Source organism: Diadema setosum, chromosome 14, assembly GCF_964275005.1.
Source record: "Diadema setosum chromosome 14, eeDiaSeto1, whole genome shotgun sequence".
NCBI lineage: Eukaryota > Metazoa > Echinodermata > Echinoidea > Diadematoida > Diadematidae > Diadema > Diadema setosum.
This window is the reverse complement of record NC_092698.1, coordinates 33,635,627-33,660,655: the sequence shown is the minus strand read 5'-3', so window position 1 is coordinate 33,660,655 and position 25,029 is coordinate 33,635,627. Positions and strand designations below refer to the sequence as shown.

General features: G+C 38.8%; 1 protein-coding gene across 1 annotated transcript; it reads left to right on the top strand.

Moving 5' to 3' along the window:
* Positions 1-2,388: 2,388 nt before the first annotated feature.
* LOC140237391 (kinesin-like protein KIF28) lies at positions 2,389-23,545 on the top strand. The gene is made up of 19 exons (XM_072317311.1): positions 2,389-2,571; positions 3,372-3,504; positions 4,097-4,291; positions 4,777-4,996; positions 5,477-5,607; positions 6,237-6,368; positions 6,940-7,110; positions 9,489-9,604; positions 10,655-10,842; positions 11,317-11,448; positions 11,816-11,967; positions 12,895-13,043; positions 13,636-13,770; positions 14,090-14,173; positions 14,716-14,925; positions 15,570-15,857; positions 19,254-19,334; positions 20,835-21,012; positions 22,899-23,545. Exons 1-19 carry the CDS (start codon positions 2,413-2,415, stop codon positions 22,931-22,933), a joined length of 2,889 nt encoding a protein of 962 aa, XP_072173412.1. The 5' UTR covers positions 2,389-2,412; the 3' UTR covers positions 22,934-23,545.
* The last annotated feature ends 1,484 nt before the right edge of the window (positions 23,546-25,029 follow it).

The window sequence follows — 25,029 nt, the reverse complement described above, 5'->3', positions numbered from 1 at the left end:
AGAAGAATATTTGACCGATTAAAATGTGCCCCTCCCATACTGCATCTCGGCCTACATCGAATTCAATTAAAAACCCTTTCAGAGAGAGTTTATATCGGAAGTGTCAACAACGAAGATGCACCTAGCGCCTCGCGCAGTGTTTCCTACCGACAACCAAACTCCTTTGAGCAGGACAATGGGAGCCTTTTCAGGCTCGTACGTCAGCTGGCCCCGGCTAGCACGGGTCTCTATAGCGATGACTATAAACAACATACACATGGGTACGGGGAAAATGGCTGACGAATCCCTTGCCTAAAACTGCGTGCAGAGTATTGGAAAGGTAATTTGCTCGTGTTCTAGGCCATCTACCTCCGTGCAACTGCAATCTCACAGTCTTCAAAAGCTTCTAAACGGAATTTGCTAAGAATTCGGTGGATATAAGCTGCGAAGATGTCGGAGGAAAGCGTCAAAGTAGCAGTGAGAGTGCGGCCATTCATATCCTTTTCAATTTCAAGCGATCGATAATCCACCTATTCAATAATACCGTGGCGTACATGTATGTACGTAGGCCCTACCTAGCACTAGCATGTTCGTGTTCTAACAACAGTAAATTTACACTTCAAATCTTCTCAAGTTTACAGATTAATGCAATGGTTGAATTGCTATGTTTCACATGAATATACTTTAGATAGGGCCGATACTACTTAGACTTTTTATTGCAGTGATCAAAAAAAAAAAAAAAAAAGGTCTGATAATTATGACTGAATAATTGTCCAAGCCATGTTTTGAGGTTTACAGTGCAGTGGCACTAGCACATACACAGTCTAGTAGTAGTAATAATGGCTTCCATTTGTCATGAGTATAACGATTTATATTTGTCCAGCAATCATACATTGAAACTTGACAAATGATTGAATAGGATCTAACATTAGAGTGTTCTATCTTTGTTTACTGCAGTGAGATTGCATCCAAGATTTAATTTGTAGCAAATAAGACTGAGAGTGAGACTGGAGTGAGAGATAGCAACCAACTACAGTGTGTGGGGTGAATTGTCCAAATTGATTCATTGATTTTTCGCTTCCTGGTTCTGGGTGATGGCAAGTTTCAGCATTTTCTTGCCAACAACAAAAGTAATTAATAGTGAGTCCTTTCTACCAGTTACTGATATCCATTCTTCCCAAACATTAATGTGACAAACAAGAAGAAAAAAGTATCAAGACCTAGAACTACAACATATTTTATTTTTCAGGTACATGTAGTGGAGGTACATTGTATTGTAACCGGTACCGATATTTCATGAATTTAAAAAAAAAAAAAAAATACTTGGATAGATTTTACTGCACATCTACAGCCATGTGAACTCATGATCAAAGATGAACAGTTTTCAAGGCAGTGCTGTTTTTATTTTGGTCACTGCTACAGTAAACTAAAGACAATAATGATGCTAAAATTACTTCTATTGAAGCAGGCCATACATGTGTGGAAGTGACCTTACACTCATGATTATAGTACCGTACAGTTAAACCTTTGAAATTAACACTTCGCAGCCAGAATATACCACAGCAATGTGTGACAATGTTACATGTATACGATTCATTTATATGAAGATACAACAAGGAACGCTTTTTAAAATATCTCTGATGTTTGAACTGGACCCCATGGAGAACCAGCTTAACGTAGCTGAATATGGGCTATCCAGCCATCTTCTCAGATGGAAAATGAACAAACAAACAAACAAAAGTATGCTCCTTTCCCAAGAGCAAAACAAATTTTAATACATTGTACAATGTAACTTTCTTTTTGTTAGTTCTGCTATCTGTGATGGTTATTACTATTAAAAGTTGCAGTATTTTGTACAATATAATGGTTAATAGCTTTATGGTCTTTTTTTCGAAGACCAGTGGGGGTGTTTCATCAACGCTTGTCAGCGCCGACAACTGTCGCCGCTGACCAATTTCAGCAAAATCCTTGGTTTTGATTAGCTGAGATGCTCTGGTCACTGACTGTTACTATGGTGATTCAAGTTGACAGTGCCGACAAACGTTGATGAAACACCCCCCAGCTGTACAATATTCCTACAAATACTCTACCCCGCTTCCTCCCCCGACACACAATATGGCAGATTTCAACAAGACAGATTATACACAGAATTTATGCCTCACTGCAATTCTGAGATATTGCAGATCTCAGTTCATGTTTTATGCTCGATCAGCTACCCTGTGTTGTTGAAATAAACTTCATTTTAAACTTTCTACAGCTTAGAACTGTTAACTTTAAGCTTACAGACTTGAATGATAATCCGTACCGTACATTGCATGTAAAATCTGCATGTTAGCAGATCCATGATAGAGTGAATGGGTAAATAAATGCTGGACCTTAACTCCAGTGCACAACTCCAGAGAGAAGGCCCGCAATGCTGAGCTGATCATTGCTATGAATGGAAACACGACAATCATCAGGAATCCTGAAGACAAGAACGAAGAGCCTCGCAAATTCAACTTTGACTTCAGCTACTGGTCACATGACGGCTTTGTTGAACCCAGCACGCCCGATGGATACTTGGCACCGGCAAATAGCAAATATGCAGACCAGGTATAAATGCTTCATAATTTCCATTACTTCTTTGTTTCTGTGTTGAGATTCATGTAGTATATTCTCTTTATAAATTTCTTTTCAAAAATTGAGTGTAACCACTTGCAAGACATTTTCCTTTTCAAATGAGTTTAGCTGCGGTCACAACCAAGATAGACATGTGCATCTGTCCCTCCAGTTTTCGACCATGATTGTGATTATCTGTACACGTTGTGCATGGAATAGATTGATTTAGAGTTCTTGATTGCTCTAGAGGAGTCTAGTTTCAGGAGACCACATGGCTTGTATTATCAGACACTTTTCCATAACTTGTCTTTACAGTATATACATTTCTTCTCAAAAGCCCAATCTCAAAGAAGTGGTTAAGAAAGAACTTCTAGCATCTCCTATGAAGAATGCAGGTTTCACATTCCAGGTTGTGATCATAGTGCTGACAGAAGCTGTAAGCAAAGTAACACATGCATCCTGAACTCATTACACGTACATGCTGTACTACCGTCTCATAATCTAAGATATAGGCAAATAAGAAACGATTCAGCAATAGCAAGTATGTAAATTCACACACTTTATGCATATTCAAAGTATGTCCTTTCCTGATCCCCTTTCCATTGCTCATGACAGAAAAAATTAGGATATTTGGAGGTGAACAAACTTTATCTTGCAATGTACTTATTCCTACTGAGATGTACCTTACATGTACTTAGTGGTGTATCATATTATACACATCAGAATGAAAGATACAGAAAAATCTCATTCCTGATTACCTGCTTTCCTCATCTTCATCTACTTCTCCACCTCAGAAAAAGGTCTTTGAGGATCTTGGCCGTGGAGTTCTGGCCAACGCCTGGGCAGGCTACAACTCCTGTTTGTTTGCCTATGGCCAGACAGGTTCAGGAAAGTCCTATTCTATGCAAGGATATGGCGAAAATAAAGGTATGAATAATGATGATTGAGGCAGTGCTTGATAAAGCACTAGGGGAAGTGAAAGGAATAAAACATGGGCAGAGATTGAATATATCCATAGGGAAAACAAAAGTAAGGGATCAGTGAAAATTTGAACACGATTGGACAAAAAATGTCTTGGAAATTGTGATCGATACGAATGTCCGTAAGGAATGTGTGGTAAGCAATGATGACCATCTGAGATATATCTTGGTTTTTCTATCAAATTTTCATTACTGCCTATGGCAAATTTTTTGTTGAAGACAAGAAATGATTCTGTGTAAAATTTCCTCATTTGGAATGAAGGAATGAGTCACACAGACATTTTTTTTTTTTAAGCCCCTAGTTGATGATTTCTGTCATCTTAAAACCATGGTAATACAATGCAGAAGTAATCTACTTTGTCTCTTTGTACACAGATAGAAATAGCTTTGTAAAAAAACTGGGGACTGTGCTATGTTCTTCTAGAGTCTTTTATGAGGGACATACATTTAGTATTTTGCATACCGCACCTTTTTATAAATTTGATATTATTGTTATTATTCTGTCACCAATTATATTTATTTCCTCATCTGCCATTCAGGTATCATGCCGACATTTTGCGACAAGATCTTCCAGGAGATAGACCAGAAGAAGAGTGAGGGGGTCAAGGCAGAGTATGAGGTCACCTGCAGCTTGCTGGAGATCTACAACGAGCAGGTGCGTGACCTCCTCAACCCCGCCTCCAACAAGAAGGGAGGGCTGAAGATCAGGGAGCACCCAAAGAAGGGCTTCTATGGTGAGTCAGCAGAAAAGGAGGCTCAGCATCAGATAGATATGACTTGCTGCTCATTGCAAGAGCGTTGTGACATCCCGCCTTGACCCATGTAGCACAACAGGTGCTGGTTTTCTGTGTTAGCATCTGAAAAACCACACCTGTACATACTAATACTGCTGCTTGATATAATGTTGCATGTACCTTAGGCAGTCTGCTAAACTTTCTTTGCCTTTTTTCATTGTTGTTGCTATGTTAAGCTTATTCTCGTACATTGTAGATTGTATATATATCCTCTATTTACATAAGTTCACACATCTGTATGTACAAATATTTGAATGACTTACAATATGAAAAGCATTCATGGAATGCACCAGAAGTTGTTGTCTCTTAACATGTAGCTTGCTGTTAATATTTTAAAATATTTTAAGCACAACACAAAACTCAGGCAACACTGCAATGTAGCAAGAGAGATGAAGTAAGTTATTGTTTATTTCTCTCTCAAACAGTGGAGCAACTACGAGCCACCCCAGTGCAGAGCTATGCAGAGATTGAGGCCCGTAATGAAGAGGGCATGCGAAACCGGACCGTGGCTGCCACCCAGATGAACGCCACCAGCAGCCGTGCCCACACCATCATGAGCATCACGTTCACGCAGAAGACAATCAATGATGCAGGACAGGAGATGGCCAAGACATCCATTGCAAATCTTGTGGACTTGGCCGGAAGGTGAGTCACCAGAATGGCTTAGGAATCATGTAAACTTCGTAGCATGCCTGTGTGCCAACACCAGTAAGGAAGAGTGTTTGAAAGGTTTTGTAAATTAGCAAGTATAACGACATGAACTTTCAAGAAGGAAGATACCTTTGATTGTGTGTAGAAAGCTGTGAGGTAGAAATTTTCTGTATACAAAGGCTTGTATTTGCAGCAATTTTTACTTCAGTCTAGGAAAACTGGTCTAAAGAAGATATGTGTGTGATGTAGACATTGAAATTGATGTAGAATATGTCCCTGGAGTAGGTGTAGGCATTGATTTGTGATGAATGTATTTCATGAATGTCGGAGCATAATAGTTACTCACGCCTTGGTGCTAATGAACTAGCTTGAGTACAACAAATCTGTAAGCACAGGTAACAATATGTTTGCATAATCATCCTCTTTGTAGTCACACCAAGTCATGCATTCTATCATTGCTTTTTTCTCACCCAGTGAGAGGGCTGAGTCAACGGGAGCCACTGGGGATCGGCTGAAGGAGGGTGCGGCTATCAACAAGTCCCTGTCGTCTCTCGGAAACTGCATCGCAGCACTGGCAGACAAGGCCAAAGGAATGAATGTCAAAGGTTAGCACCAGTTTTGATGGAATGTCATATCTTATCAATTCAACATTTGATTTGATTTCAATTACTGTTGTCGATGTCTCTATGCAAAACCAATGGAAATGTGCTGTAACGAATTTACACTAGCAGAAAGGGAAGTGAAAAACAAATGTAGTCATTCTTAACTAAATTTTCTGGATCAGCAGCTCACTGAAATAATAATCAGATGATCAATGCAAACACAAATATACTATAATCCCACTGAAAACAACAGTTATACGTTTTGTGACTTAGTTCCAAAGTAAGTCATCGACTATTTTTTCAAAGAATACTTGACATACCGTCTCTTGAATATAGTTCGCTGTGTTTTCAATGCTGTAGAAAGAATCACATTGTTCATATTCAAGAAGAGAAATAAAATGAAGCGTAATGAATGTGATCTGGTTAAAACAGCCTAAATCAACATATAGATTGTTATAATTTAGGGCCATATTTCATTGATCTGCAAACTCGCCATGTAGGGTCTTTATGTGCTATCAAGCCTATGTGTATGTGTGAATCACACACTTGATGCTCAGCTCGTGCAAGGCAAAACAGTATGACAAATTCATCCTTGAAGTAATTTGAATGACTATGTGCCCATTTCTCTGTAGTTCCCTTCCGTGACTCTGCACTGACTAAGCTGCTGAAGAATGCCTTGGGAGGCAACAGCAAGACCGTCATGGTGGCCGCCCTCTCTCCCGCTGACATCAACTACGAGGAAACCCTCTCGACACTCCGATATGGTGAGAAACTTTTCCTTGGGTCCATTTCATGAAGTCATCACGTATCAAAAGTCTGTATATATTCAGAACAGCCAAAGTCGCTCATATGTAGCTATATGAGACTTTCAAATCCATTACATGAAGCCTCTCATAAGACTTTCATGAAATGGACCCCAGAGGTTTTGATGTCAAATGTCTTTGAGATCAACACAGCATATATGCATCTCCACAAGTGTCCACCTGTGTGGGTGGAATCAGATGATAAGTGTGATCTTATCCAAACAAGGATTTATCCAAATGTATCGAATCAAAATCTAAATGAATTTTAGAGAGTCAAAGATGTTGAAGCAGATGGTTACAACATCTAAGGTGTCTAAGGTGAGCCTTTGAGTTGTGATGTACAGTATAAGAGGACAGACAAAATACTGGTTTAATTGAAGAGCTCAAAAATAAGAAATAATATTTGGCATGTGGGGAGTGACAAAAACTACGCAAAGTGATGGCATGAACTGATTAGAAACACATCCAGAAAAAGAAAAAAGATGGTGCAAACTATTTCATCCATCTGTCCTTTATCTGCTGCCCTCACCAGCTGACAGAGCCAAGCAGATCAAGACCGTTGCCATGGTGAATGAGGACCCGACGGAGAAGCTGATCCGGGAGCTGAAGGAAGAGAATGCCCGCCTAATGGAGGCTATCAAGAAGGGTGGGATATCCGCCATCGCCCCCAGCGACTCGGACACTGCTGGGATGACAGAAGAAGGTCAGTAGTCGAACCTCAAAACTCCAAATTAGAAAAACAATCTTAAGGTAGTGAAAATGATTACACCTCCCATTCCCCCCCCCCCCAAAAAAAAAGCAAAACAAAAAAAAACGAGAAGACATAACAAAATTAAACAAGACTATTGCTCTCTCTCTCTCCTTCACCCACTTAAAACTGAACAAGCTGTTTGATCTGTTTTGATGTTGTCTTTGATAGAAGAAAATTGTAAAAGTTGATTGATGCAAAAAGTTACATATGGAGCCCATTAAAATTTGAAATTCTGAGTGTATGGTATTAAATGTGAATGAAAATCTGATATGTTTGCTATGTTTTAAAGTACCTCATTTTCAATTCATGAAAGCTTTGTTTGGCATATTTTATGAAAGAGGATATCAAATTATACAAACAAACAAAAACACAAACAAATATCCTGTAATGAGTGGGTGTAAAGTCTTTGCTATTAGGTCAACATGGAAATGTACAATCAACTAATTATACATACAGTTTGATTTAGTACACATGATAAACATCCTGTAAGTAAACATTACTGAAGTTACAGTCTTTTAGGTGTGATCTTTGAGTCACTAGGTCACTGACTTGTGCATTGTTCTGATTTTTGCATCTTTCCGCCTCTTGCCAACATTAACCTCTGTCTCCTGCATTGACAGAAATTGAAGCAGGTAAATTACACAACAATTTGTTTGCACAAAAATTGCTTTGTTTTCACCTCGTACAGCAAATCAAGAAGAAATCACTCATTGTGCTCTAGCAGTATTTCACAACAGCTTACCTTTCCCTTTCTCTGGTTTCCATGTTGTTTCTCACAGCACACATCTTGTGTTTTGTGTCCACTGTCTATGCCAAATATTTTGCATAATCGTTACTTTTGTATTATGAACATTTTTTGTTTGTGTATATTGGGATGTGAAAGACAAATTTGCCAGAGGTTAGATTAATGATCAAGAACTGTTGTAGTAAGCATGGATATTCCAGTGTTGCTGCCACTAGTTGTATGTTTCATGGACAGTATCTACATACAGTAGTAGTATTACAGTAGTAGTACATACAGTAATTGTATTTCATTGTTGTATATTGTGTTAGTACTCTGGCTTGTTAATTTGTGAATCTCAATTATCAGTATTTAATTGATTCACAAAAACAGAGAACCCCTCTGAAATATTTGGCATAGACAATAAAGCAGCTATACTGTGTCACAAACATGTTCTGTGTAGTTGGATGTTGTGTTTTGTAGATGAAGCATGGCATAAGGGTAAATAAAATTGTGACATTGTGGTGCTTGTATGTCCCCTTTGACCCTAATTTCATTTCATTACCACAAGTTGGAGGTGAATATCTTACAAAGGTATTTTGTGGTTTTTCCCCAAAATTTCTGTAATGCAGCAGTTTCACATCCTAAATTGATGTATTTCTTCCCGACACCTCTCATCCCACTCCACCCCCCATACACTTCTCCTTGTTCTGTGTTTCCAAGTTGATTTATTAACTTCTGTTGAAAAAAAAAAAAATGAGTGAGCAGAGTCTTGTTGAAATGATGATATAGATCTTTGTGTTTTGCTGTTGTGCATTGTAACTGTTGTTTGCTTGTAAGTATCCAAAATGTGAGCAGAAAAAAAGGAATCATGATTTTTTTTTTTCAGTTGCAGCTCAAGTACTGTATACGCCGAATATTTCGCGAGGTTTTTATTTTTGCGAATTTCGCGAGTTAGGTGCTATTCGCGAAATTAAAGACACGCGAAAATGTTGACTTTGTCTGATCCCAATGTGAATGTGACGTACATGTGTAGACTTCTCTGTTGAGTACAGGACTCCACGATCGCGAATTTAACCACTTGCGAAATCACCAGGAATTCCCGATTCACGAAAATTTAGACTCGCGAAATATATGGCGTATACAGTATCAAGAAAGTGCAGCTTGGCATCAGTTCATCATTTTATGACCAATGTGTAAATCCTTGTGGCTTATTAGTTGTTTGGTGTACCTTCTTTTTAACTGTAACATTAAGTGGAAGTGTGAGTTAGTCCAAAGTGTCCTCTAGCAGATCAGTGAATATGATCCAAACAGCTATATATGTAGCCATTCTTGCATGGCTCACAAAATACTTTTATTAGTTTCATTTAACTCTGGACACATGAACACAAAGAAGTTGCTCTCTTGAGGAAACTGGAATATAGAACGTGCATTAAGGATATTTCGTAGATGGGGCATGAACTATGCAAATCAGACATTTCCCACATGGCAACAAATTAAAGATTAGTTAATAAAAAGAAGAAGAATTTTAATAAAAAGAAGAAGAATTTGTCGTGATTGTGAGCTGGTCAATTGAGTAATAGTCAGTGGTCCTGTTCTTGGCCCACAGAGAAAGAGCGGATGAAGGCTGAGCTGGAGGAAGAGATGCAGGCCCGTCTCGCTGACAACGAGAAGGAGATGGAGGAGATGAAGAAGACTTGGGAAGAGAAACTCAGACAGGCTCATGTGAGTGAATGCAAATTTTACATCCAAAGTAATAGAAATATCACCTTCTTTATACCCCACCCCCTAAAGGTTTGGGAGGGGGCATCTAGGAATACACTGGTCATGCTCTTGGATGATCCGCATGTCAGCCTGCTGTAAAACAGCTTACATGGTTTTCATTCATTGTAAATCATTTATGGTACTATTTATGTGCAAGACATGTTTTTTTTTTTTTTTTTTTTTGGTCTGTTTATCACTGTGTTTTATGCGTCTAGCATTTGCAATTAAAGGTAGGCCTATTCAAAAATAAATCTAGATTTTCTTCTTACAAAGGTGTCATAATAAATATTTATTACATTTACTGATGATTTTAGGTTTTATTTATCACTTGTTCTACTTTTATGCTTATCTTATGGCTCTTCATACAGCTCTGTTACTGTTTACTTATGAAGTAACATTAGATTAGTGAAGGAAATTGTCTTAGTAAACTCTTTTCCTTATAAATTTGTTTCCACCTATTCAATAAGGTTATTTTGCCTACTTAAGTTGTAGTTTATGATGTGGACATTGGGTGATCACAAAACTTACTCTTCAGCCACTATAGGATCGAATATCTAGGACTGTACAGATTATTAATATTTACATCTAACACTTTGGTGGTACTCAGGCAAAGGTTCACATGTCAGATGCATGTAGAAAATGCACTTTTAGTGCCAGAAAAAGAGTACAGAGTATAGGCACTGCTTTGCAATCTGTGAAGCGCAATAGTTTCATCATGCATGCTCATAGAGATTTGGGTTTTTTTTCCCCCAAAAAAAGTGCAGATCTTTTCAACAAATCTTTATTTTTTTTATACTTCATCTTTGTTTTTGTACGATAGACAGTACAAATATAGTTCCATTGAGCAACTTCCTTTGTGGAAATGTTAATCCCATAAGTGTTCAAGATAATCTTTAAATTGGCAACAGGGATTTAGGGACAGAAGTTCCCAATTTGGCATACTTCAATCATTTCACAGCAGTCAGTATGCTTTATTCAATCTATGTCTTACCTCCTCTATGGTTCCTACAGGCTGCAAACAGTGGAGATGACTCAGAAAGGGCTAAGAAAGAGGCGTGCAAGACTACCCCGCATTTCTACAATCTCAACGTTGACCCCGCCCTGACCGGTATGATCGTGCACCTCCTCGGCCCCGGCAAGTACAACATTGGCAGCGACAAGGCTGATGTCAAACCAGAGATTGTCCTCAATGGTCTAAAGTGAGTGTTACATGAAAAGTGAAGGAAACAAAGGCCTATCGTCTGTATTTATGCCTGCTTGAAATATTCCTGTAGATGGCTCGTTTGAATTTCTTGTCAGTGAAAAAATTCTTTATTGTATCAGCTCAGGAAAATAGTTACCTAATTGACATATGGGGAAAGGGGGAGGAAAGAAAAGTTTCACCCACGTGGAGCACTTAACCCACTGAAGACCTGTCCCAAGTATACTCGCACAGGTGTCTATGGGAAGTGTGTGTTTTATCAAAATCAGCTCATTCTCAACGGGTTAATAGAAATAACCATTTTTTGTGTTTTGACATAGCTAATTAGAATACAGTAAATCAGTCTTCATGTTCTTCTTTCACCGCAACATGGATAAATGTATGATTACATGTATCATACGTACATATACAATTTGTTTTACTGGTATACATTATTAAACCGTTACTTCATGTCAAATGTTACACCATACAGCATCCAGAAGCAGCATGCAGTGATCACCAATGATGGAGGAAAGGTGTTCATCGACAAGGTCAGCCCAGAGGCAAAGCTGCTGGTGAACGGCGACCCCATCACCACCAGGCAGGAACTGGACCATAATGACAGGTGAGGAGCAGAAAGTGATTGGACAATGCAGCATGTGTGTGTATGTGTGTGGGTGAGTGTGTGTGTGTGTGTGTGTGTGTTTGTGAGACAGACAGACAGACAGACAGACAGACAGACAGACAGACAGTCTGATGGCTACTTCTAGGGCTGAACCGGACATTGTTAGCTCAACTCGTTGATACCGATTACACCAGGGATGGAGTCTACATGTAGGAGTGTTTGAACAAAGTGAAATTTTTCTTAGTCCATTCAATATACATAAAGGTAATAAGTTTTCCACTAAAAGTCGTATTGTCAAGTACTGGTATGTCCTATAACCATCACCCTTTTTTTTTTTTTTTTTTTTTTTTCTTCTCTTCTCCCCCAGGATAATGTTTGGGTCCAACCACCTGTATGTGTTCCAACATCCGGCCCTCAAGCTTGCCACACCCTCTGCGTATGGCGTTGTCACATATGAGATGGCTCAGCAGGAGATTGCCCAGAAGAATGGATTTGACATGTCCTCCAAAAAATCAGGAGGTGATTTGACTTTGCTGTCATTGATTCTCATGGAAGGTCCACACAATACTACAATTGGCTATTATTCATTTTTGCTAGTATATCATATTTTATGTGTTGCCAAGTATGTGCACTTTTCTTAGTATACGCCATATATTTAGCGAGTCTAATTTTTTGTGAATCGGGACTTCCCAACAATTTCGCAAGTGGTTAAATTCGCGATCATGGAGTTCAGCAGTACTGCACAATGTTGATAATTAACCCTCCCCCCCCCCAAAAAAAAAAAAAAAAAGAAAAAAAGTATAGGGTTGAAATATTTTAGGGTTGAGTGGATTATGCGAATACAACAATTTTCTTTTGGGGGCCTTACTGTTGGTTCTCCAGTTCTGGAGCCCACTATTCTTATATTGATAAATAAGGGATGTCATAGTACTGGTTGAGGTGAGGATTCAGCTTTTACCTTTTTGTGAGATACTTAGAAATCCCTTTATGAAGTGATAAGGACCATACAATTCTAAGAGGAATTCAAAGTGTATTTGATGAGAATTGGTTTTGAAATGGTTGAGATTTCCAAAAATAAAGTAAAACGATGTGATCCTAATAAAAGGTGGGTCCAATCTTTTATGATGATCACTTTGTTTTGGATGTCTTGGCCATTTCAAAACCAATTTTCATCGAAGAAACTTTGAATTCCTATTAGAATTTTATGCTATTTACCTCATATTTCATAAGAAGTTTCTCATTATTAAAAAAAGAAACCATATAAAAAAGATCATCATCAAAAAGCAAAGGAAACCTGAAGCCCTGTTTCAACGGTAACTGCACCATCCCCTTAACCCGTTGCAGACAAGTCCTCAGTATACTCGGGCAAGTGTCTATGGGAAATGCATGTTGTAGCAAAATCAGTCTGTCCTCAATGGGTGAATGTAAATGTTTTGTCTGCTGCAGAGGACCTGTTGCTCCAGGAAGAGCTGGTAGAGATGATCCCACTGGTCGAGGAAGCCAACGCCATCAGTGAAGAGCTGGACAGGAAGGTCAAGTTTGAGGTCATCGTCATGTCGCCCAAGTCCAGGGGGCTCACTCATGGTCGCACAGAGGTAAGTTAAAAGTGTGTGGTATACACCGGCCATAAGGAAACAACTGGCATTAATCTGACTGTTGTTACTAGCATTGTAAGTTGTTGTTACTAGTATTGTCATTGTTGCTAGCATCATAAATTGTTGTTATTCTTACTATAATTTTTATTGTGATTATCATTTCCATGATAAACTTTATCAACAGCAGCAGCAGCATGACCATCAATATTATCATCAATGTCATTTTTGCTCTGTAGACTTGCTAGATAAAGCCACTACACTGCAAATCACATCTAAATGCATATTGAAAACATGTCACTCTACAAATGTATGTGGAAACATGGGGCCCATCTTGCATTGTGCCTCTCTCCAAAAGTAGAACTTATTTTGTTTCCATATATGGCCAGATTAAAGAACTAAGCAAATATCACAGGCTAATGCATGTTTGATAACAACTCAGTTTGTATTTTTGTTAGCTTGTTTAGGTGCATGTATATCCTCAAGAATATGAAGGAGTGTGTGTTACCAGCCACTTATGTAATTTCACACATTTTTTTTTTTTTTTTTTTTTGTAACAAGCACTAATCTGAGCTGATTATTGTGATGTTGCCAGGTCTGTGTGAAAGTGCGAAACCTGGAGAACGAGCTGGAGTACATCTGGCCAAGGGATAAGTTTGTCAGGAGAAAGTACCTAATGCAGGAGATGTACCAGAACTTTGCTGAGGGATCTGACTGGCAGCTGCCTGATGTAAGTTCTCCTTTGTTCTATTGACTTCAGTTTGCATCTTACTCTCTTCAACAACTCTTTCTGCATTTTGTACTATCTTTAGCTTATCTTATGTAGCAGAGATGTTCTGTATGTTGAAATATAAAGAAAGTAGATTTGTTTGGGAAACGTGAGTTCTATTTTCAAGCACTCATCTTACAAAAGATAATGATTGGGGATCTTCATGATAAAAATGTGTCCATGATCTGCATTCAGTTTCTGAACTTACAAATGTAGTGACATGCTATCATTTGTCTGATTCTTCTTTCGTTTCCCACTCATTTATGTCTGATATGAACAGGAGAAGGATCCTTTCACCGAGCCCCTTGACACCAAGGTCCAGATTGGAGTGGTCAATGTCTACCTCCAGAGTCTCGCATACATGGTCAGTGACAACCTTGATGAAAGGAGTGGTTTTAGTGTTTGTGTTTGTATTAGTGTAAAGTGTTAGCATTAGAATTTGCTCCCATCTCATGTAGTTGCAGAGGTACTGCCTCTCTGCTGATATTGCAGTTTGCCTGTCGTTAAAGATTCTTGAGGTGTAGACTCCAAAGAAATGAACTGTGTCCCAACACTTTTAACAAGAGCAATACTAGTTTTGTCGTCTGCCATTACAGTTGTCATATTTCTTCTCTTTGGAGATATAGACTTATTTTATAGCTTGTAGCCATTCTTTAGTTGTACCAGTCACACACACACAAGCAGATAACACTAATTAAACCCAGCCAGATATTTCAGCTGAACCAGTAGCTTGGCAAATTTTCTTCTCTGGCTGCTGTTGAGAAGCCTGCTCAACATACCGAGGCAGGCTCGCCAGAAGATATTTCAAAATTGGTTTGGCCCTCATTACCAATTTGCTGTCAGAATGAAAAAGAAATTAATGATATCAAAATCACCACCAGCAACTTCTCTTCCACCACATTACAGATTGAAACCAAGGAGTCCATCGAGGTCAGCGATTACCGTGGTAAGCAACAAGGTCTGCTCGACGTTGAGATCGTTCCCTGTGATAGCAATGGCAAGGAACTCACAGAGGCTGATGATGTCTTCGTGGATGACCCCAAGGAGCTGATTGGACGATGTGTGAACTTTGTTGTGAAGATAAGAGCAGTCACTGGAATCCCAAATAAGTACAAGGTAATGGCTTTGTGTGTGTGGTTTTATTTCTTTTCTTTCTTTTTTTTTGGTAGTTCTTGTGTGATATATTTTCCCCTTTTGATTTAAAAAAAAAAAACATCATTCTTTTTAACATTGTGGTGGTAAATTACCATTTTAAAACATTTCAGGTAAGAAACAAGTTGAGGTTCCTGAGTAAAGTGGTTTGGTGTTCCTTGCTAGAGGTTGGTTGAAATACATCTAGCAGTTTGGAAAAAAAAAATGAAACAAAACTGAAGATTTCATATGCCATTGCCTTTAGGTACGTGTCTGTTTGTTTCTCATGTGGTAAAGTGGGGGAGGAGAGAGTGGTAATAATAATGATAATGATGATAGATGATAATAATTTTGCTGCTGCTGATAGTGATGTTGATGATGATAGATGATGATAATCATCATAATCAGCATTATCATCTTTATGATTATCATCATCCTTTTTGCTGTCACTGTGGTATGTCCTTTGTTGTGTTGTATATGAATTGTAAGCTACATTTGCCTCTCATGTTGCAATCATTTGTCACGTTATGACTTATCATAGCGCTGCAAAGCCAACATAACCGACTAGAGATCAAGTATGATTTCCTTAGAGAGCTAAATGTTGCCGCCTTCTTTATTGTCGTCCACAGGACGTGTTCTGCATGTACAAGATGTACCTCGACAACGAGGAGAACAAGACTGACTGCAAGGACAGTGCCGGCAGCTCGGATTTCAACTACCGGAAGTTCTACAACTTTCAGGTTGCGACCTCCCAGCTGGTGGACTACCTCCAGAACGGCATGCTGACGATACAGGTGTGGGGCAGGCAGGAACCCAAAACGTCCAGCCGGACCAAGAATCTCAACACCAAGCAGATCAACATGTCCGAGACGCTGGCCAAGGGTGCGTCTTCGTCGTCCGTGGCGGCCATCGAGAAGGTGAAAGAACTTTGCGTCGCTATGGCTTTGTTGTTGTTTTTTGGTAGAAGTTAGCAGCTGATTGTTTTTATTTGATTTCATGTTCCTTTGTACAGTATAGCATGGTAATGATACAATCGTTTGTTACAAAACACTTCTTCTCCATGCCATGTTGCTCAGAGCACTTTGCAGCATGTTACATCTCGTTTGTACTGCTAGACTGATAGAACTGAAAGTGATGGCATGTTTCATTGAATATGTAAACTCAGATTATTTCTGTTTGATATTTTAGGGATCTTTTCCCTATTCTCTTTTTTCTGCTCCTTGTAATTCCTGAGTAAATTATTATGTGTTGACCCCTTTTTCTCTCTGCCTGTAGAAAACTTGACACATGACACAGTTTTCAAAATGTTAAGGTGACTGTAACTTTGTAGTTTTCTGTAACCCTCTTTGATTAATGAAAGAATATGCACTACTTGCATGTTCTAATTACATATTTTGGGAATTAAAAACAAATAAACTGTCCTTTTATATCCTGCTGCATTGATAAAGACAAATATCCTATTCAACTTTGATTGTTCAAGACATAAGATCATAAGTGTAACATGAGGTAATAATAAGTTTGATTAATATTTTGGCAATATTGGAGTCTGGATTTTTGTCAAAACATAGGAAATGCTTGATGTGTGTCACTGTTCTAAGTTATAGTCATTTTTTACTCTTACAATTCTGGCAGTGCATTGTTTATATATTTGATTTTAGTGCCATGAGCACCGAAAGATGGACATGAGCGCTATACAAATAGTCCCTATTCTAACTTTTATCATTATTATGGTACTGATGTGATAGACATTTCTGTAATCCATTTTCACTGATTCCATAATACTTCCTATTAGTCTCCAGACGGGAATCCTTTTGTAAGTTTTAGTCTGATTTCTTTTTCTGTTTTTTCTTTTTCTTATGACTTATGGTGGATGAGTGATTAACAGATGACATTCATGTCAGAGATGTTTGCTGTGATTTTGCCCTTGTGTCATAACCATGCACTGCTGTCTTGATAGTGTATCTCAGTGTTCATCAACAAGTATGATGACTTTCATGAAATTCTCTATTCTAAATATTTGGAATTATTTGGATTTTTGTCTTTGGCTGAATACACACAGATGAAATTATTTTCAGTTGCATGAATCTTCCTAGGTGTTGACTGTTCAGTCACTGGTGATATTTCTTATGTAAAAAGTTTGTAATAGGTGTACTTCTAAGAAGAGTTATGATGGCTGTTTTTGTAGAAGGCCTTGCCACAACCTCATGGTGCTTGAAGGGCTCTAAAGAAATAGCACCGCTTGGTTGTTGATTTCGTTGATTGATGAGTAGGTAGTGCATCATTGTTTCATTGTGATGCCACTGGATTGTTGAATGTCAAGGAAAAATAACATTATTAATGTTGGATAATCACAGTTTGTTCGACTAAATTCACAAGTGATCGTTGATTGCAAAGGGGGCAGAGTTAGCGAAGGGTTGTGTTTGCTATGCAAGAGGATAAGAGGTAATCAGTTTGCCAGCACAGAGCACTTGTTGGTGCGAACTACCTCAATCTAAGTGCCGCAGTAAATATGAACTGTGTGGTTTGCTGAGATGCCGCCGCTGATTCTTTGTCATTATTACAATAGATAACCCACCCAAGATTATCACATTTCGCTTTGAAAGACATCCCGCAGATCCTTGCTCAAAAATTTTCTCTACCTCCGATGCAAAGTCAAATATTATATGTAATTCCAGTGGTAGATTTTAAGATTACCTGATAAATCATAATCCATACCGCTGATATGGACATACTAAAGAATGTTAATAAAGTAGAAAAAAAGTGACAGACCCCGCGTTCACATTGGTCCCCTCGACGCGGGGAAAGTCCCGAGCTGTGGGACTTTCTCCTCAAAAACCATAATGTGAACGCTCGCTGGGACTTGTCCCCTCGTCCCCGCGAAGCAAGTCGGGTACGGGGACAAGATTTGGAGGGGAGAGTGACCTTGGGGCGCAATTGATAGCGTCCAGCTGTGGTCATCAAATGTGCGCATGCGCTATGCCTGGATTCAAGTGGCAGAGCTCGCTCCAAGCCCCAAAATGCCCCCACAGCTCGGGGACAGATGAGATACCAATATGAACGGTCAGTCGTAAAAAAGATAAGATCTCTTGTGGCTGTCCCCGCGTTGCGGGGACCAATGTGAACGCGGGGAGAGTGAGCAAAGAAAGAAGGAATAATCAATCATTTATGCTGCATTTAAAATAGTGAACACTGTCTCAGTACAAATCAGTTAATGCCCCAAATCAGTTGCACCAATTATGAATGCACAAATGCACACACTTTTGCTCGGATGAGTATATTCACTCCTTTTGGTGTTAGATAAAAGGCTTCTTATGCTTTAGGAGGTCTAGTTTTCATGTGCTGTATTTAATATTCAAGGCATTTACTTTAAAGCACTCTTTTTCTTAAGAAAAAAAGAAAGAAAAATATTTTGTTTTAAAAAAACGGGCATACTAATTAGTTGTAGTTTGTCTCTTTGTCTTTGTTCCCCTCTTGTGGTTTTACTTTATGGCTTCTTGTGTCTGGATTCAATGCCAGCTCTCTTTCCTAACTGATATTCTATCCTGATAAAGTATTCAATGCAAAGCAAATTGACGCAGCTGTTAACAGCCCCATGAGCTAGCTAACAAAAATGCACTATTGAAGCATTTTACCAGCTCAAAATCATGCACAGTTTCTTTCAGCAGGCTGTGGTAAGAGTATGGTGGAAACACTTATAAACATATTGCATTACATATCCACAGGTGACAGTAATATTATCTGTGACTATTGTTTTATATCCTGGGAGAACTTTACAATCTATTTTGCTCTTGGGTCACATTCAAAACTGTAATACCAAAAATTTATCACCTGCACATGACACTGTTATATGCTGAAAATAAGAAAATAAAGGCTACTATAACACAACGCTAGACAATAGCAGTGGCCCAGGCCACCAGAAATAGATATCAGGCCACCACTTTTAGGAAGAGATATGTTTTGGTGGCTTGATCAGGCCACCATTAGAAAAAAATAGTTTCTTGCATAAAAGTAAGAAGTTAGGGTTGTGCTATAAGGAGATGTCAAAGTCTCTTATCATGGAAATGGGGTGGTTCTCAAGTGTCAATTTACATGGGGGTGCTGTGGCATAGTGGATAAGACTCCTGGCTCCCAATGTCCCTCTCGACCCAGGTGTATAAATGGGTACCTGGCGATGCTAAGGTAATAATAATGGCAGGGCCCTCTGGTAGAGCAGTGGTAACACTGAAGAGGCTACCCTGGGTAAATAAGACCTTGTTATTGATTAGCACCTTTAATAACATCATTTTTTTTGTCACTTCCTACATGTCCCCCAGACTGTAGATTCAAACAAGGTGGCGCACCACTTCCAACTGGCGATCTACAAGAAGAAGCAGGAACGCATGGACATGAAGATGGTGAGTATTAGTCATCCCTGTCACTCATGTGACCCTCTTCACTCATTAACAGTGAAAGAATCTTGACAAGTGGTTCATAAGCTGAAAAGAAATCAGAAAACAAGCTTCACAGATACAGTATGTTCGTTTTACAGCCATTTTTGTCCCCGCCGAACGAGTTCGAGCAGGGGACTATGAAACGGGCTCCGTACGTGTGTGTGTCTGTGTGTCCGTGTGTCCGTCTGTCCGTCTGTCCGTCCGTGTGTCCGTGTGTGATCAAAATGTTCAAAATGCTACTCCTTCGCCATTTCTAACCCGATTTTGATTCTGTTTGCTTTATATGATAGCACTACGTGGGAGCTTTGAAACTTCTATACAGAATTTCAGTTGTGACCTTTGACCTTGACCTTTGACCTATATTGTACATTTTGCTTCAAAATGCTACTCCTTCGCCATTTCTAACCCGATTTTGATTCCGTTTGCTTTGTATGATGGCACTAGGTGAGGGCTTCAAAACTTCTACACAGAATTTTGACCTTTGACTTCTTTGACCTTTGACCTTGATTTTTGACCTATATTGTACATTGCCTACAAAATGCTATTCCTTCGCCATTTCTAACCCGATTTCGATTCCGTTTGCTTTATGTGATGGCACTAGGTGAGGGCTTCAAAACTTCTACACAGAATTTTGACCTTTGACTTCTTTGACCTTTGACCTTGATTTTTGACCTATATCGTACATTTTTCTTCAAAATGCTACTCCTTCGCCATTTGTAACCCGATTTCAATTCCGTTTGCTTTAAGTGATGGCACTAGGTGAGGGCTTCAAAACTTCTACACAGAATTTTGACCTTTGACTTCTTTGACCTTTGACCTTGATTTTTGACCTGTATTGTACATTTTGCTACCAAATGCTACTCCTTCGCCATTTCTAACCCAATTTTGATTCCGTTTGCTTTATGTGATGGCACTAGGTGAGGGCTTCAAAACTTCTACACAGAATTTTGTCCTTTGACTTCTTTGACCTTTGACCTTGATTTTTTACCTATATTGTACATTGGCTACAAAATGCTACTCCTTCGCCATTTCTAACCGGATTTCGATTCTGTTTGCTTTATGTGATGGCACTAGGTGAGGGCTTCAAAACTTCTACATAGAATTTTGACCTTTGACTTCTTTGACCTTTGACCTTGATCTTTTTACCTATATTGTACATTTTGCTACTAAATGCTACTTATGGCGGGGACATATATTACGCACCGCGTAATTTCTACTTTTCCTTGTCTTCTTTGAATTTCCTCAGTAAATTTTGATTTAGATTAACCGTGCAATGTTGCAATGACCCGAACTGTCATCAGCTGAGAAGCAGGAATGTAATAATGCTCTAAAAAACACAGGCTCAAACGAACAACCCATTGGAGTAAGTCCGTCTACTTCTATAATGATGGTACACATCCATACTTCTAGACTCATCCCCCTCCCCTGTCCTTATTTTCCTTGCTCACTATGTCTCACCCTCAGGCCTTGCTGAAGAAGATGTTGGATGCTGCTGAGCAGAGTGGTCATAGAAGCATCCCGACACAGGTCATCAAGGGAGTCCTGGTGGCATCCAACCACATGGTGGCTGACAAGATCATTGCAGGGATCCTGAAGGAGCCCCGTGGGTCCTCCGCTCCAGAGCCCAGGGCTGCTGGAGGAAGTAAGTTCACATTTTTCTGCTATCCTCAAGCTTCTTTATCACCGCATCATCTCCCTCCCCTTCATCTTTGTTTGCATCTCCTTCTTCATCTTCCTTTTCATCATCCTTCTCTCCCTCTCCGTCTGCTTCTCCTTCTTTCTCCATGTCTTTGTTTTCTATTGTTTTCCTCTTTATCTTCCTCGTCTGTCTCTCCATCTGTTTCATCTTCTTCCAGCTTTTTGTGTTCTTCTTTTGCATTTTCTTCTTCTGTTTGTTCTTTTTCTTCTATCTTTGCCTTCTTCTAGCATAAGTCCAACCCTATGCAAGGAGTATTGTACATTCTGTAGTGCTGAGATGCAGTATGCAATCAACTCCAGATAAGATTCATGCTCATGAATGTGTATATCCATCAAACGATGAATAGCGTGAGAAGTTATCAGGCGCGACTGAAATATTATACAGATATTGACTTACCAGAGATGGAATATAACATTTGAGATCCTCGCGGGAAGTTATATTTTTGTCGAGGATTATTATATTTTTCCGAAGCGCGTAGCGCTGAGGAAAAATATAGTATTCCGAGACAAAAATATAACTTCCCAAGGGAAATTAAATGTTATATTCCTACCGAAGGAAAAAGTCAATATCTGTTATATTATATGACCTACAGTACAAGAAATAAACTGCTGTATAGGCCCTAAAGCAAAACGACTAGGTCTAGAAACACTACTCCTTTGCATGAACGCGCGTACCGCATGACAACAGTGCGCTAGTGCCAGTGGTATTCAATCGAGCCACAAGTAACCTTTTGATACGTAGATCTAACTCCGATGGCTTTCACGTAGGCCTACCGGGAATTCGTTCTTCCGTGGAGTACGACCGTTGCCTGTTTATCACAAAGTAATTTCTAGAACAGTCGTTAATCAATCGTACGTAGGGCCTAGTTTCGTAGCGGTAGAGCCAGATTTTGTAATGAGAGATGTAAAAATTGTAGAAGACTAGACCAAATGCCGCTTTTGGTCTGGGTAAAGCAAGCTTGTTGACATTTTGTTTGTGGTGATGTATGAGAATGTGAACTTTCTGATAATGTAGGGCCTAATCTCTTCTGCCTGCGGTCACTGGTACAAGAGCTGTTTAGACTACGGACCTGGCCCTGGTCCAGGTCCTGCGCTAGTACAAGTAGCATAAAAACTTACTCAGTTCAGGCTCTGGTAATGTCATGGGAAATCCTTTGGCTTTCCTGTCACGACTGTCTAACATTGATTAGAGTAGGAGCTATCAGGACAACAATTCTTTCTCTCTCACAAGCGAAGGGCAGCTGCTCATCAAAGCTGCCATGCCAGTTTGACTAAAACAAATCAGTTGCAATTTCGTAATTTGCGCTTACAGTGTTCTAGCGTGTGTCAGTGTGATGCTCATTACCGCTAGCGCATTCTGTAAACGTAAGTGGTATGGTGCGTGTGGTCGGTCGACCGGTCACGATTACATTCGTAAGTATGTGTGTGTGTGTGCAAAGCGTCTCTGTGTATGTTGCTCGCATCATAACAATTGATTTTTGATTACGTCACCCCTCCAGATATAACGCCATTTGTTTAACGTAGTCGCTGTTATATTCCATTATTGTACGTAATTTACGTCATGTTATGAAATATAACGCTTTTCATCCTTGTGAACATGGTCACGTGACAGCATTTCGACCAATCACACATTGGTATCTATATAGGTCATATAATATATGTATATCTCCAACTGTGATTCTGTTCGTGTGCACTCAACTCTAGGTGTTATGTGCTGCAGTACATGTAATTATTATTGTGTAAGCTTGCTTTTGTCTTTGTGTGTGTCTTTTGTTGTTTTAATGTTTTTAACCATATTCAATTGTACAATTTGTTTTGTCTGACGAACAGAAGAAACCAGCTCATCAGTGTGCGCCATTATGTAAACAGCTGTGGGTCTGGGGGAACATTCCAGCCAAGATGAACTGGAGAGTTGCATTCTGCCTTTATTTATCTCTGCTACATTACAAAAATGAATACTAGTACTGTTTCAGGCACTACATAGCTTTTACGATCATGGTACATGTTATGAACTGACACAGAAAATTGTTTTTCTGTGATTTCTGTGATTGCATCATGATTCTTCACTAAATAGGGTGAAAGGAATATCTATCACAATGTTTTCCTTGAAAAGTCTTTCATGGTGTAAAAACTTACTGTCTTCACAAGGGAGCATGAATGAATGGGAGGTGTAAGACACGCATACTCCTTTGCTGAACATGATAAATGAACTGAAACATCGTAGCAATGTTGTATGATGCCAGATTGAATTTTTCATTAATGCTTCCTCAGAAATGTCACTGGATGCAAGTGACAACAAAATGTACCACAAATACCTCTACATCGTCATTGACAGAAGCAATCACTGGGCAGTATGAATTCACAAAAATAAAAAACACAAAATCAAAAATCTATCCGTCCGAATCTTGTATTACCTCAAAATAAAGAAGACACATTTCTTTGACTGATACCAAAGAATGAATGCTGTATATGAAATATATATTTGATCAAATTCTATTTAGTCAGATCCCTTTTGAAGTGTTGTGACAGTACCAGATTTGAAGATATTAGAATTCTTGAAGTCAGTGCTCACTCTGTTATCACCTTGTAATGTATATAGCGTACATCTGTATATTTGATATTAATGAGAAATTTTAAAAGATGGCATTATATTTTGCTGGGAGTGATTTATTACACTGAAAAAAAAAAGTATCACAAAACTGAGAGGATCTACCAATATCATATTTTTGTTTTGTTTTGTTTTCATTCATAGAGGCTATGTTGAAAACTTTATCAAGATTTGTTATTCATATGTACCTGTAAACTTATTTTTAGAGACTCTTTCGGACTACTGGTCTTTACATTATTGTACGACAAGATGCGTGCGATGCTAATCTTAGATCTTCGGACCTGCTGGTCCTGATAACAATGTGTGGAATATTGGTTGTAAAGATGTTACTTTGCTTGAAAGTGGTTGTGAAAGAGATGAAATGTAACAAATTATTATGATTATGTGACTATGTAAAATAAGATGTGCTTCTGTGCAGCCGCACCAACAGCAGCACTGTATTGCATTTCATTTGATAATTGCGTAGTGGGTCCGCAAAACACAGTCTTATTCTGCAATGAGATGTGACAATCCGAGTGCTTGATCTTTAATGGCAATAACAGGTGCAGAGTCTATTTTTGTCTTGCACGTAATTGTAAAGATGTGTTTATGTATGTATCTGAGTGAATGTGTGTGTGACTGAATAACAGAAAAAAAATGATATGTGGGCATTACTTCCCATACTACAGTAGTCTATTCTATCTCAATGAGGGTTTGCACACTTACAAAAGACCTTGTTATATGTGTGTTAAAAGACACATATCATCACAATCAAGATATTTTCATAAGTCTAACAGCAAACTGGAATCATGTTTTTTAAAACCATATTTCTTCCAGACATATGTCTCAAATCATGTTTATGCTGTCATGCTGTCGTAAGCTCTGCTTAATTTGGCTTTTGCAACAAATTGACCTCCATAGAAGGAAATATGTACCGTCATGTGGTATTCGCTTCCACCGTAGTGAATATTAAAACGTATATATTCAAACTTTTAACTGTTTTAAGAGTTGCATGTTTGACTTTAAGACCATGATGTTTTATGGGAAAGTTGATTGCAGTTAGTGGTTGGTGAGGAGACTCGCTTCTTCTTGCTAATCGCTACTTTTGAACACTACCACACTCTAAACATGATATGAAACTCGTTTCAGAAACATGATTACAAATTATTGCTTTGCAAGTGTGAAACCTCTGTATAAGCTTCTCACTCCATGTTGAGTACAGTGCTTTAGTTTTTTTTTAATGTATTTGAGCTTGTTTTGTATATATTTGGTGCTGTTTCTGAAACACTTTTGCAAGTAGAAAATGCATTTCCTGTATTTCATGTAAAGAAAATCTCCATTTTATTTGTATATGTGACAAATGTACAGATGTAC

What these genes read in the sequence shown, in the direction of transcription:
- LOC140237391 (XM_072317311.1), top strand. Translation starts at nt 2,413, where the DNA reads ATGAATGGAAACACGACAATCATCAGGAATCCTGAAGACAAGAACGAA. An exon ending in CAAAGGAATGAATGTCAAAG is followed by an intron (nt 5,608 to 6,236) that starts GTTAGCACCAGT and finishes ATTTCTCTGTAG; the next exon opens with TTCCCTTCCGTGACTCTGCA. An exon ending in CCGTGGCGGCCATCGAGAAG is followed by an intron (nt 15,858 to 19,253) that starts GTGAAAGAACTT and finishes CATGTCCCCCAG; the next exon opens with ACTGTAGATTCAAACAAGGT.